General features: G+C 43.6%; 1 protein-coding gene across 2 annotated transcripts in view; it reads left to right on the top strand.

Moving 5' to 3' along the window:
• The window catches only part of wdfy3 (WD repeat and FYVE domain containing 3), a 490874-nt gene that overhangs the window by 234937 nt on the left and 241004 nt on the right, over positions 1-14933 (top strand). For both annotated transcript variants that reach the window (XM_038791772.1, XM_038791773.1), the window contains 3 exons: positions 2376-2553; positions 8503-8717; positions 13027-13139. In XM_038791772.1, coding sequence (XP_038647700.1) covers positions 2376-2553; positions 8503-8717; positions 13027-13139 — 506 coding nt within the window. The remainder of the gene's footprint in view (positions 1-2375; positions 2554-8502; positions 8718-13026; positions 13140-14933) is intronic.

Raw genomic sequence — 14933 nt, forward strand, 5'->3', positions numbered from 1 at the left:
GATTGATGGTAATGGTGGAGTGGGGGATATACCTGGCCATGAGGTAACAGATTGTGGCAGGTACAATTCTGCTGCTGCTGATGACCCACAGGGCCTCATGGATGTCCAGTCCTGAGTCCCTTGATTTGTCCTGAATCTATCCTATTTAGCAAGATGGCAGTGCCACACAATGGCATGATGGAAGGTATCCTCAATGTGAAGACAGGACTTCAGCTCCAAAAGGACTGTGCGGTGGTCACTCCTACTGGTGGACAGGTGCATCAGGTTGGTGAGGATGAGATCTAGTATGTTTTTCCCTCTTATTGCTTCCTTCACCAGTTGTCAGAGACCCAGTCTGGTAGTTATGTCCCTTAGGACTTGGCCAGCTTATCAGTAGTTGTGTTATCGAATCACTCTTGGTGATGGACATTAAAGTCACAGAGTACATTCTGTGCCCTTGAGACCGTCCTTCCTTCCACCGAGTGATGTTCAACATGGAGGAGTAATGATTCATCAACTGAGAGTGGACAGTATGTGGTAAGCAGCAGGGGTTTCAGCCATGAGACTTCATGAGGTCCAGAGTTGATGTTGAGAACTCCCAGGGAAACAACCTCTCGACTGTATACCACTGTGCCCACCACCTCTGCTGGGTCTGTCCTGTTGGTGGTATATGACGTACCCAGGGATGGTGATAGTGGTGTCTGGATGTTATCTGTAAGGAAGTTATTTGTAATGTTTAAAAATAACGGTTCTCACATGTAGCATGGTGATAAGGAGAATTTTCTTTTTCCTGAATGGGTCATCAGTCTGTGGAATTCTCTTCCCCTAGGGAGCAGCGGCTGTCGAGTCATTGAATATTTTAAAAGTTGAATTGGGTATGTTCATGATTAGTAAGGGAGTCAAAAGGTGTAGCGGGCAGACAGAAAAGTCGAGTTGAGGCCCAACCATCTTCTGCTGCTTCATCAATGACCTTCCTCTAACATGAGGTCATGGTGGGGATGTTTGCTGATGATTGCACAATGTTCGGCACCATTTGTGACTCCTGAAGTACTTAAGTAGACTTTGTCAATGTGCAGCAAGACCTGGACAAGATTGAGGCTTGTGCTTATGATAAATGGCAAGTAAAAAAATCATTTGCATCACACAAGTACCAGGCAATCAGCATCTCCAAGAAGAGATCATTTAACCATCTCCCCATGACATTCGATGTCATAATCAATGCTGAATAAATGTTGACCTGGCAGTGACGTCCACATCCAGTGAATGAATAAATGAAGACAAACTCAGCTCCATCATTTTCTTATTAAATAGCGGAGTAGGTTCGAGGTGGAGAATGGCCTCCTCTTGCTCCTAATTTTTATTCCTATGTACTATTTCCACTCGATAAAATGCCTGACATTTTAAGAGCTTGCATCTGGAACTTAGGAATTGTAAGAATGAAACGTATTTGTCTCCTTTTCAAAATAAATCAAGGGGTATGATTTGTGTATGATTTGCACATCTTATGTTACATGTGGCAATAGAAATGCATATTATATTTTGTGAAGAACCTACTACTTTATGCTGTGAAGAATAAATGGACTCATTTCTTAGCATTTCATGTCTTGATGCTGTTGGTTGAAGAGTCCCCTTTTATTTTAATTGATTGCAGCTCAGAAGAATTAGACATACCAAGTCAAATGTTGATATGTTCAGATTGATGGTTAGAAACCAATACATATCTAAGTATGGCATCATTAATGCTGCAGAAAAAAATGACTAGGCATTTAAGAATGAGAAGTACATTTTTTAATGAATATTCTCACCTTTTGCACTTTGAAATCTCTGAATATTGATAAATCACAACCGGGTAAACATTTAAATATAGTTATATTTCCAATAGTTGTCGTAAGATGTTATTAAAACAATTGATGTTGATATTAATTTGGTAACTAGACAATGAAATGTATTTGGTGATTTAAATATAGATGCATTAAAATGCATTCTTGTTTACTGAGTAATATCACTTAAAAATTTAAAGGACAATTTTCTCCTGAAATTCAATCATATAAGGAGGATGGATATATAACTGACATTATTTTTGAAGAATTGAAGCCATAGAAACTGCTCTTTAGATATTCACTGTTTATAATCTTTAAAACTAGCGCTATTATGTGGCAAGCTACAGCTGCCATGCAGCATGTTATTCTTCAGGGAAGGATGAGTATAAAGAAAAAAAACTTGCGTTTTGACTTCACAGTGGTTCAAGTGTAAAGTTATAGAAATATGTAAATCTTTAGATTTAATTTTATATACATTCAATAATCTAGAAATGTGATTTTTGAAGTTTCTTACTTTGCTTCTGTTTATTCTAACTTGACTATACAGTGATGCATATGATTTTACTTTTTGTGCAGGCCAGGCTATCACACCGTTTCAGCTCCAGCTGTGTTTCCAGCCAAATCTGTCACAGAAGTGAAGCTACAAAATGCACTGACTTCCTTGCATTCTTCTGATCCCGTCATAATACATCCAGGAGCTGTACTTGCAACGTTAGACCTCGTGGCCTCAGTTAGTCCCAACGAACAATTTGAGGTATATCGGATAGGATTCAAAAGGAGAACAATTATTTTACCTCTGATCAGTTTAGTTCTGCTATGGTTATATGTAAAAAATGGGGGGGGGGGGGGATTGAAAGAAATAATTGAAATAAAAGTCAATTCTATTTCTCTCTTGCACAATGTTCAGTATTTTTCCACTAAATCTTCATTGACTACCCTCTTAATTTTTATGATTGACTTTGCTTCAATAGCCTTTCTATGCTTGAGAACAAAGTAATCTTCTAAGCACTGCTTTATACATGTGCTTATAATACATTTATGACTGCTTGTGGGGGAATCTTCAATTCTGCCTGAAACAGACTTGAGTGACTGCACCACTTGTGCTGCCCACCTGAAGCTAGCATGAGCACACCTGCATCTTGTTGTCATTATAGCAGTTATGATCAGAGGCATAGCAGGATAAAATAGTTTTTTAAAATGAATTTTAACTTTTGATCTTTTTGCCAGATGATGAAATGTTGTAAAATATTGGCTAAGAAATCACAAAACTGCTGAGTGGCATCCAGTTTTTTTCTAAGTAATTTTATTAGACATTAGAAAATTAATTCAGATTTACCATTTTAATTTCCCCCTTCTGTGATTTTTGTTTTCTGCCCTCTTATAAGGGCAAAGATTAGTTCCACAACAGTATGATCAAGGGATTACACCGTGGTCAGATCCAATACTCCGCTCATCTAACATAGAGAAATACAGCACAGAACAGGCCCTTCGGCCCACGATGTTGTGCCGAAATTTTGTGCTAGGTTAATCATAGATCATAGAATTTTGGACACTAAGGGCAATTTATCATGGCCAATCCACTCAACCTGCACATCTTTGGACTGTGGGAGGAAACTGGAGCACCCGGAGGAAACCCACGCACACACGGGGAGGATGTGCAGACTCCACACAAACAGTGACCCAAGCCGAAATCGAACCTGGGACCCTGGAGCTGTGAAGCAATTGTGCTATCCACAATGCTACCGTGCTGCCCTGCCCAGGGGCTGTTTAGCACACTGGGCTAAATTGCTGGCTTTGAAAGCAGGCCAGCAGCACGGTTCGATTCCGTAACAGCCTCCCTGAACAGGCGCCGGAATGTGGCGACTAGGGGCTTTTCACAGTAACTTCATTTGAAGCCTACTCGTGACAATAAGCGATTTTCATTCATTAAGAAGTTAACCTACACTCCATTATTCTACCCTAGTCCATGTACCTATCCAATAGCCGCTTGAAGGTCCCTAACGTTTCCGACTCAACTACTTCCACAGGCAGTGCATTCCATGCCCCCACTACTCTCTGGGTAAAGAACCTACCTCTGACATCCCCCTTATATCTTCCACCATTTACCTTAAATTTATGTCCCCTTGTAATGGTTTGTTCCACCCGGGGAAAAAGTCTCTGACTGTCTACTCTATCTATTCCCCTGATCATCTTATAAACCTCTATCAAGTCGCCCCTCATCCTTCTCTGTTCTAATGAGAAAAGGCCTAGCACCCTCAACCTTTTCTCGTAACACCTACTCTCCATTCCAGGCAACATGAACATGCATACACACTTTTTAGTAGGGAATGACTCTGTAGCAAAATGTATTTATTGCATTTTCCCAATCATACCACCAGAGTGTTGAATCTCATTCACTTCCTGGCCGAGAACAACTAAATCAACACAGACTTCAGGTTAAAGAACTTGTCATCTTCACATCAGTGAGATTCAGTCCTGCTCCAAAGTACCTTTATGAACTGAAACAGGGAACCCCTGCTACTTGTGTTGTGATCCACCTGATAAAAATGGGAAGTAGCAGAACTGATGTAATTTCTGGGTCAGAACATCCAGTGCTTTTGATCACCATTTCTCATTCCTGTTTGTCATTTGTATCCTGTGTTTGAACCAAAATTGTGCTTAATTTAAGTATCTGAAAGCATTATTCAGATGTGATATAACAATACAAATTAATTTCATACAACCAGTTTATTTCACCCTATTAGGCACATTTAAATGATGCATATTAAGGAAATCTATTGGGTGTGGAAAATATTACCATTTATAATTGATTTGCATGAACTTGATACCTCTACATTTTAATGTTAAATGGCTATCTAATCAACTATGTTGTGTGGATGGGATTAGGTTGCATAAAAGACATTTCCAGTGTTTTGGATGAAATAATTCCTTTTGCAAAGTAGCATCCATTCAACATTGATTATCGGTTGGGAAGTTCAAATGAGACTAATTGCATTAGTACATGCACAGAAATGCCATTAAAGTTTGCCACCAAACATTTTGTTCACTATTTGGGATCATTCCAACATGGTACCTTTCAAAGTGGATTTAGTTGCAAATTGTGACTTTAATATACAAAAGTACACACGCAACTTTGCACTCCATTGTACCCATCACCTGGAGTAGTTGATCTCCAGCATTAAACATTCGCTTGTTTGACTTTTGATGTGTTTTTTCAAAAAGTGTATGTTGACAATTTCAGATTTGAATACTCCTTAATATGTGTAATATAACTGATGATTAACTCCTGCTCATCAATGCCATCCGTGCATGCGGTGATTTGAGAATGCAAAAGACCTGACCATTGTTTTTAGCAACTTGACGTTCCCTTGCCATACTTTTCTATATTATTTATTGATCCTATGTTCTTTATGCTATTATATGATTGAGCAAACAAGAAGGTCCTCTTTGTCTAGCTTTACCTCATGAACAATTTTTTGAATGAGTGGCTCAGATTGACTCTTTCTTGAGATCACTGAATTGGGAATAATTGAGAAAAGAAAAAGTTGCCATTTCTGTAGCACTTTTCCACAGCTGCTGTATGTGTCAAATTGCTTTACAGCTAATTAAGTATTTTGACGTATTCATTGTTAAAATGTGCAGTAACCAATTTGTACACAAGATCCCACAAAAAGCAGTAAGTTGCAAAACCAGATAATTAATTGAGTAATGTTATTTGAGAGTGATTGTTGGTCAGGCCACTGGGAGAGCAGCTAATTTCTTCTCTGCTTGAAAGAACCGTAGAACAGTTACAGCACAGAAAGATGCCATTTGGCCCATCTTATCCATGCCAGCCCGAGGACACCAAGGTGCCTTTCTAATCCCACTTTCCTGCACTTGGTCCATAGCCCTGTAGCTAACAGCACTTTGTGTAGATCCAGGTACTTTAAAAAATAATTTAGGATTTCTGCCTCCACTACCAATCAGGGCACCTAATTCCAGACTCCCTCTGCGTAAAAAGGTTCCTCCTCATATCCCTTCCACACCTTCACTGCGACTTATCTTGAATCTATGTCTCCTATTTCTAGAACTCTCTACCAAGGGAAACAATTTTATCCTTTCCACTCTTATCTCCTCCCCTTATACTTTTGTACACCTCAATTAAGTCACCCTTCAGCCTTCTTTGTTTCAAGGAACATAACCCCAATCTATCCAATCTCCCCTCATTGCTACACTTCTCTAGCCCTGGTAACATTCTTGTAAACCTCTTCTGCACTCTCTTTCCTGTAACGTGATGACCAGAACTGCACACAATACTTCAGTTGTAGTCTCACCGGTGTTTTATACAATTCCAACATTACATCCTTACTTTTATATTTAAACCTCTGCAATGAAGGAGAGCATTCCATATGTTTTCCTTCAACCTTGTCTACTTGAACTGCTGCCTCTGGGAACCTGTGTACTTGTACGGCAAGATCTCTCACTTTACCTACCCCTCTTAGTATGTTCCTATTTATTGTGTACTCCCTATAACTGTTTGACCTCACTTAATGCATGACCTCCCGCTTCTCTGTGCATACCGGTAAATGGCTTGTGATATTTTCTGAGAGAACGCCTTGTTGACGGAGAGGGATGTGTCCAGCCTCCATGCAGGTGGGGGTTGCTGGGCCTGGCCTGTCTCCAACTTCACCCACGTAGTGTGGAGCATGGTCCGAGATTACTATTGCGGTGTATTCCACCCCTGCTAGCCTTGGAATCACTGATTTCCCCACTACAAAGAAGTCGATTCTGGTGTAAACTCTGTAGACCTGGTGTAGAAAGAGAACCCACTCTCCCTTGGGTGAGTGAACCTCCATGGGTCCACTGCCCCATCTGTTCCATAAAAGCATGTTCGACTATTTCCCCAATTTGGGGCTGGATCTGTTCATTTGTGGTCCCTGTACGCAGTTGAAGTTCCCTGTCCCCCTCCCCATGATGAGTCAATGGGAGTCTATGTCATGGTTTTCTTTTCAGAGTCTGTGTCATCCCATACACTTTCAAAAACACCACTGGTGCCCCTTCCAGGACATCGCTAACCATGACATATCGTCCTCCCCCAGGTCCGTGACCGTCTTCGTTGCTGTAAAGACTGTCCTCTTATTGAAAAGTATGCCTCCCTCTCCCATGTCCTTGTCCTGTAACACGCTTGAAACGTCTGTCCCACCCAGCGGTCCTTCTCCCTCAGGTGTGTCTCTTGGAGGAGGATTACGTCGGCCTTCAGGTTTTCCGGATGGGCGAAGACTCTGGATCTTTTCACTGGGCTGTTAAGTCCCTAGACGTGCAAGATGACTCTTCTATTGGGCTTACTGTCCCCCCGCTCCTGCAGGGTCAGCCATATGTTTCAGGGCCATTACAAATGGCCATTTACAATGTCTTTGTTCATGTTGCGCAACCTGTGCAACCAGCGTTCTACCCTCTTACCTCCCCTTCCCCTCCCCCCTTCCTCCAGATTCACTTCTGGGCCCTTCTATCCCTCCCATTCTCTCCCGCCTCCCCTTGCCACCTTCACCCAAACTAGTGTTGTACCCCACTTTCTGCTGGACATTCTATCCCTTCCAGGAGCTGTACCGTGGCCACCCCTCTCCACTTATTTCCCTGTGCTAGCCTGCTTGCTAATGTGGTGTCTCTCTCTCTCTCTCTCTCTCTCTCTCTCTCTCTCTCTCTCTCTCTCTCTCTCTCTCTCTCTCCCTCTCTCTCTCCCCCTCCCCCCCGGCTTGGCAAAGATGGCCTGTGGTGTTTCTCCTGTTTTTAGCCTCTACCAGAGTGACCTGTGGGCTCTGTCCACATCTGGGGGTTTGGGGTAGCTTTCGTCCCTGACCGACTTACCCAGCATTTGTTTCCAAAAGGAGAGCCACCTTTCCTGTGTCTGCTCAGCCCATCCCTGCAACTGGAAGTCCAGACTTTACTTTTTTGACCAATCTGCCATGTTTGACAAGAGTAGGCAGTTTAATCTGAAAGGTGGCATTGCCAACGATGACCTGAAGTCTGTACTGCAGAAGTGTTAATCACCTTTGGTTATTTTATGATCTTTTTATTTGTACTTAAGGTCTTAATGTAAATCCTGGTCAGTTTACATTGAAATCTATAGTTAGCTTTGCTCACAAAGTAGAGAGAGTTAACCTGACATTCTGACAAAATAATAATTTGAAACAAGTGTTTTAGAACTGTTAACTGAAGTATTGTGTGCAGTTTAAAAAATATTGTTAAATATATGCATTTACAAATTTTGCCAGAGCTTCAGAAATAATCAAATTAAACATCATAACTGAATTCTGTACTGAAAGAGTTTATTTAATAATGTGAAGAAAAGGTAGACCAGAAATATGGAGATTTAAATATTATTGTAAAGTGCTGCAAAAAATTATACTAATTCCTGTTGAAGATTATTTCAATATTTTAAAATATCATGTGGTGAGGGAGAGGGGAACTATTACAATTGGATTTGATACTGCCTTTTCTGGGACAACTGGTTAGTCAATATAATTAGGGATTCTTCCAACAAAAAAATCCTTTATTTTAATCCTTTGTCAAGTGGGCCACTTGCACAGCTTCCACCTTGACTGAAAGCCAAAACAACTGGATTGATCCTCCTTGGCCTAAAGTTAAATTGTACTAAAGCACGGAGGAGTTGGTTGATTCCTAACCTGTATTTTTTTTCTAACTCTTTCTTTCTTGTCGTTCTTAGCATGCATTAGATCTGCAGCTTGCAGTGGCTAATATCTTGCAGTCACTCATTCATTCGGAAAGAAATCAACAAGTAATGTGTGAAGCAGGACTTCATGCACGGCTTCTACAAAGATGTAGTTCTGCTCTGTCTGATGAAGACCATCCTCTGCACCCGCCACTCCAAAGAATGTTTGAGAGATTGGCTTCGCAGTCATTAGAACCAATGGTCCTTAGGTAGGATGTATGCACACTTCACTTGTAAAGTTGGTAATTAATCTAGGATGTTTAAATTGTTGGTGTCCATTTGAAATCTATCACAGCAATTTTAGAAAAGTTGGATTTGATTTATTCCAGTGAAAAATCTTCAGTTAAATGTTCTCAATATTCAGACAGTAGCCACCTGATAGATCAGCAACAGCCTTTATCTTCCAGAACTGTCAGGAATATCAAATTGCAGCTATCCTTTGGGTTTCAAACTCATGTTAAGCGAACATTACTGGACAGGCAAACCAGCTTCTCACCCACCATCATCCTGCTTAGCTCTTATACAAAGACTCGGCATATATCTCATCTACCTCATTCGTTGTACCTGCTCCCACAGCAATGTTTACCTCTGATTTCCTAAGTCCAGCCAAAGCTACAGTCTGCCCTGTAGTATTCTCCACTTTTATTCCCTTTTCATAATCCTCTTTATGAACTCCAGCAAGTCCCACAGGCTTTCCTTGCAACTTCCAACATGCTGAACAAACATTTTTTTTTTAATAAATGTTTTTATTGGGTTTTCTTTGAGCAAGGTATAATTACCGTTATGTACACAGAATAAGAAACACACACACATATATATATATATATACACACACACACATTTAGAGGAGAAGGGCACACCCCAACATAAAAAAAATACAATAACATATGCAGTGGAATAACTGGTGGGGTTTTGTGCACTAGCTCGACAGCGGCATCTCTGTACATCTGGCAAAATTACCCACCCCACAGAAGTAGGCGACTGCCTGCGGGGGGGCGGGGACTGGGGGGGTAAGCACACCTTTGGGTGCCGGGGAGAAAATCACAGCGTGCGATATTTGGCTGTGCTGTGTGCTGCTGTCGCCCGCCCTTCCCGGACGGGTCTCGCTGCCGTCCCACGCTCGCCCCCGCTTCTGCTGCTCCTCCCGTCCTCCATCTCCAATTTCCTCGTTCCCCGCTCCTGGAGATGTCATGCACGTTTTGGCATCCCGTGTCCTCCCTCCGGCTCCCACTTCCCTGCCCCCCCCCTCCACGGTTCGCCTCCCTATCCCCAGGTTTAGCTGTCTTTCCCCCCCCGCCCCCCGGTGGTTGGTTCACCCCTCCCTCCTCAGGTTTAGCCGTTTCCCCCTCCCTCCCAGTCCATCTCTCCTGTCCATGCCCCGGCTACCCTCTCCTGACTCCCGACCATTTTCCCCTGATTCTTGGCCACCCGGCTATTCTTCCTCTTGTTCGTTGGCCACAAACAGGTCCCGGAACAGTTGCATGAATGGCTCCCACGTTCTGTGGAAGCCGTCGTCTGACCCTCGGATGGCGAATTTGATTTTCTCCATTTGGTGAGATTCCGAGAGGTCGGACAGCCAGTCTACAGCTCTGGGTGGTGCTGCTGACCACCAGCCAAACAGGATTCTACGGTGGGCGATCAGGGAGGCAAAGGCAAGGGTGTCCGCCGCCCTCCCCAGGAATCGATCTGGCTGGTCTGAAACCCCGAAGACCGCCACTATCTGGCATGGCTCCACCCTCACCCCCACCACTTTGGACATGGCCTCGAAGAAGGCTGTCCAGTACTCCACAAGTCTGGGGCAAGACCAGAACATCTGGGCGTGGTTGGCCGGGCCTCTTTGGCACCGTTCACATCTGTCCTCCACCTCCGGGAAGAACCTACTCATACGGGTTCTTGTTAAGTGGGCTCTATGTACCACTTTTAGTTGCGTCAGGCTGAGCCTTGCGCACGTGGCGGTGGAGTTGACCCTATGCAGTGTCTCTCTCCAGAGTCCCCACCCTATCTCAATCCCCAGGTCGTCCTCCCATTTCTTGTTGCGTCCAGTACGGTGTCGGCCCTTTCTACCAGTCGGTCATACATGTCGATACAGTTCCCTTTATCGAGGATGCTTGCATCCAGTAGGTCTTCCAGTAGTGTCTGTCGTGGCGGTTGTGGGTACGTCCTTGTCTCCTTTCGTAAGAAGTTTTTGTGCTGCAGGTACCGTAGCTCGTTCCCCCTGGCTAGCCAAAATTTCTCTGTCAGTTCGTCCAGTGTTGCGATCCTGCCGTTCGTGTATAGGTCCCTGACTGTCAGTGTCCCTCCGTCCTGCCTCCACCTTTTGAAGGTGACGTCAGTCAGTGCTGGTGTGAACCTATGGTTGTTGCAGATGGGAGCCTTGTCCGACATTTTGGTCAGGCCAAATTGCTGCCGCAGTTGGTTCCAGGATTGGAGGGTGGCTGTCACCACTGGGCTGCTGGAGTGTTTTTTGGGTGGGGATGGGAGTGCTGCCGTGGCGAGGGCCCGGAGGGAGGTCCCATGCATGAGGCCTCTTCCGCGCACACCCACTCGGCTTCTGGCTCCTTGATCCACTGCCTTATTCGCTCAGCCATCGCCGACCAGTGGTAGAATTGTAGGTTTGGGAGGGCTAGCCCCCCCCCCCTGGATTTTGTTTTTTGTAGGACCTTCTTTGGGGTCCTAGCATTTTAACCCCCCCCCTGAGGAACCTGGGCAGTACCTTCATTTTGATCGTCTGGCCTCTCCCCGCGAGGGAGAGTGGGAGTGTGTTCCATCTTTGCAGGTCCTTTTTTACTTCCTCGTCAAACTGGTGAGGTTCCATTTGTGGATCCCTTTCCAGTCATGGGCTATTTGGATCCCCAGGTAACGGAATTTGTGTCGGGCTTGTTTGAACGGCAGCCCCTTTAGTGCTGCCTCCTCCTCCTCCCTCTCTTCTACCCCCCCCCCCCCCCCCCCCCCCCCCAACCCGGGTGTACTGGGAAGATCTCGCTTTTGCTCATGTTGAGTTTGTAGCCTGAGAAGGCTCAAAACTCTTTCAGGAGCGCAATGATTCCGTCCATGCTGCTCTGTGGTTCCGAGATGTAGAGGAGCAGGTCATCTGCATAGAGTGAGACTCTGTGCTCTCTGCCTCCCCTTCGGATCCCCCTCCAATTTTTTGCTGCCCTGAGCGCGATTGCTAGCGGTTCGATTGCTAGTGCGAACAGCAGCGGGGACAGTGGGCATCCTTGTCTGGTGCCCCTGTGCAGCTGGAAGTATTGGGAATTGGTATTGTTGGTCCGTACGCTCGCCATGGGAGCGTTGTATAGGAGCTTTACCCAAGCGGTGAACCCTGTTCCAAGCCCGAACCGCTCCAGTACATCTATGAGATGTTTCCATTCGACTCTGTCGAAGGCCTTTTCTGCGTCCAGGGGGACGATCACCTCTTGTGTTCTCTCCCCAGAGGGGGTCATTATCACGTTCAGCAGGTGCCTGATGTTCGAGGTAAGCTGTCTACCTTTGATGAAGCCCGTCTGGTCCTCCGTGACCACCTCGGGTACACAGTCTTCTACCCTTTTGGCTGGATTTTGGCCAGTATTTTGGCATCTGTGTTCAGCAGTGAGATGGGTCTGTATGACCCACATTCCGTTGGGCCTTTGTCTTTTTTAGGTATCAGCGAGATTGAGGCCTGTGCTAACGTGGGTGGCAGTGTGCCCCTAGCTAGCGAGTCTGTGAACATCTCCCGCAAGTGCGGGGCCAGCACTGTCGCAAATGTTTTGTAGAATTCCGCCCGGTCCCGGCGCCTTCCCTGTCTGCATGGAGCTAAATGCTGAACAAACATATGCCACCTTGTTAACAATGGTAACACCTTGGCTTCCAAGTTTCACCTCCACCTTCAGAACCTTCCTTCGTGGCCTGACTAGTAGACCTTAGAGCATTCCCAGCTATCCATTTCTTACCGTGGCTGCCAGCCTTCCTTTTATGAGGGTGATGGAACAAAGGTTTAAACTTATGGATTAGCTCATAATCGTCAGCCATAATTGCTGTCTGCCTTGTACTCTTTACCCTCTGGTCTTCAAAATCGGCTCTTGCTATAGGAGGTAGGGAATTCTTCAATTCGTTTAAGTGAATGACCTCTTGCTGTGGGGAAATAGTGACCGAAACCTTGGTGACTCCTCAGAACGCTGAGGAAAAATTGAAGAGACAGTTATTCTGTTCTTTTTCATTCACCCAATTGTCAAAAACAATGTTGGTGGAAGCATGTTGCCTGTCACATTTTCCTTTGGTCCTAATTAGCCTGGACATAGTTCAACAACAGACAGGTTTGTTACTTAAAAAGTGTAGTATTTAATTGTTTTTAATTTATGAAAAATGATGAAACTGGTTTGCTGGGATCAGTATATTTGTAAATAAACCTAAATGATAAACAACTATACTATAACATGAAGAAGGGAAATGCAGTATTCCTTAAATAATTGATTTAAAATGTTTAAAGATATTATTGTTTGTCCTGTTGATATTGATTATATCTGCATTAATTGTCTTCAGGGAGTTTCTCCGTCTTGGTAACCCATTGAATTGCGGGGCCTGGGATAAGAAGTTGATAAGTGTGTATAGGGTCCACAAACCAAGCTCTTTAAGTTGCGAATCAGATATGAGAGGTATGCTATAAGATACACACTTACACATTGTGTAATATCTTTTGTGCAAAGTGTTTAAATAGAACTTGATAACTTTCAAATTTGCTTTGAATAATATCTTCAAAATAAATGTTAATTTACAATCTGTTCTCTGGATATGGTGGGCACCTGTGGCCACATTTATTGCCTATCCATAATTGCTCTGAGGGCATTAAGAATCAACCATGTCAGTGTGACATTAAAGTTACATGTAAGCCAGACCAGGTAGGCGTGGCAGATTTCCTTCTCTGAAGTACATTTGTGAACCAGTTAAGATTTTGTAATGTTCTGGCAGTTTCTGTGGTAATTTCATCAGAATTTACTGCATTGAATTTCCCAATTTGTGATAGCAGAATCCCTGGATTAATGGCCCAGTGCCATAACATCTGGGCTAACAACCCAATTAAATTGCACCTAAAGTTATTTATTGTTAAAATTACATTTTTTAAAATATTTTAGAAATATAGAAAATATTTGCCTTGCAACTCTTCACTATGTTGCTTTCACTGAATTAGTTATTACATTATTTCAATATTGCAACAGAGGTACACCTAAAGAAACAGGAGAAATCTGTAGGGCAGCACAGTAGCACAAGTGGATAGCACTGTGGCTTCACAGCACCAGGTTCCCAGGTTCGATTCCCCACTGGGTTCACTGCGGAGTCTGCACGTTCTCCCCGTTTCTGCCTGGGTTTCCTCCGGGTGCTCCCGTTTCCTCCCACAGTACAAAGACGTGCAGGTTAGGTGGATTGGCCATGATAAATTGCCCTTAGTGACCAAAAAGGTTAGGTGGGATGATTTAGTTACGGGGATAGGGTGGAAGTGAGGGCTTAAGTGGATCGGTGCAGACTTGATGGGCCGAATGGCCTCCTTCTGCACTGTATGTTCTATGTAAACGCAGTTCATTGAATTCTTGTACAGAAAATCATGTGGTCGAAAAATTAATGTACTGTTTTCCATACCTGATATCCCATTATGCACTTCCATCCAGTATAGCTCTGCGCTGAGCACTTAATCATAATATTTACCTCTATGCTAGTTAGACAGAATAAATTAATCTTGGAAGATGCAATGTGAACATTATCAGGCTGATTTTCCAAATGTCGAACTCCTGAAGCAGACCATCACCTCACAGGAGTCTGCATTTTGAAAGTTGGTGCTTATACCTTCCTACTTGTATAATTTCTTTCTTAAATAAGTAGTGCCTCTGTGTGATTCATATCCATAAAAACTTATTTCCTGTTGTCACATTTTTATGTCAACTGTTTTCTTGTTTTCTGTTATAAAAGTCATTGATTTCTGTAGTGGAAACTACTATTATCAGTACACTGTTCCATTGTTGTTGAAGTTGTATTATGTCTGGTACCTCCACTGTGTTCAATGATTTCCTCATGATGCTTATCAATGGTTCAAATTGCTTTCCCAGTTTCTCTGTTCTGGAATAAATGGTATCCCTGGGATATTTTTTATGAATGAATGAAAATCGCTTATTGTCACGAGTAGGCTTCAATGAAGTTACTGTGAAAAGCCCCTAGTCGCCACATTCCGGCGCCTGTTTGGGGAGGCTGGTACGGGAATTGAACCGTGCTGCTGGCCTGCCTTGGTCTGCTTTAAAAGCCAGCGATTTAGCCCAGTGTGCTAAACCAGTTTAACCCATCTGTAACTTTCATCTACTTTATAAAAGTCATTGGTTTTGATGGAGTGCAGGTAGCCCACTTCTTCCCTTGTAAGTATCTGGAGGAAGTATGTTTACAAAATATTTGCTCTTTTTTTTCTG

Source organism: Scyliorhinus canicula, chromosome 3 (genome assembly GCF_902713615.1).
Source record: "Scyliorhinus canicula chromosome 3, sScyCan1.1, whole genome shotgun sequence".
In the NCBI taxonomy this organism is placed as follows: Eukaryota; Metazoa; Chordata; class Chondrichthyes; order Carcharhiniformes; family Scyliorhinidae; genus Scyliorhinus; species Scyliorhinus canicula.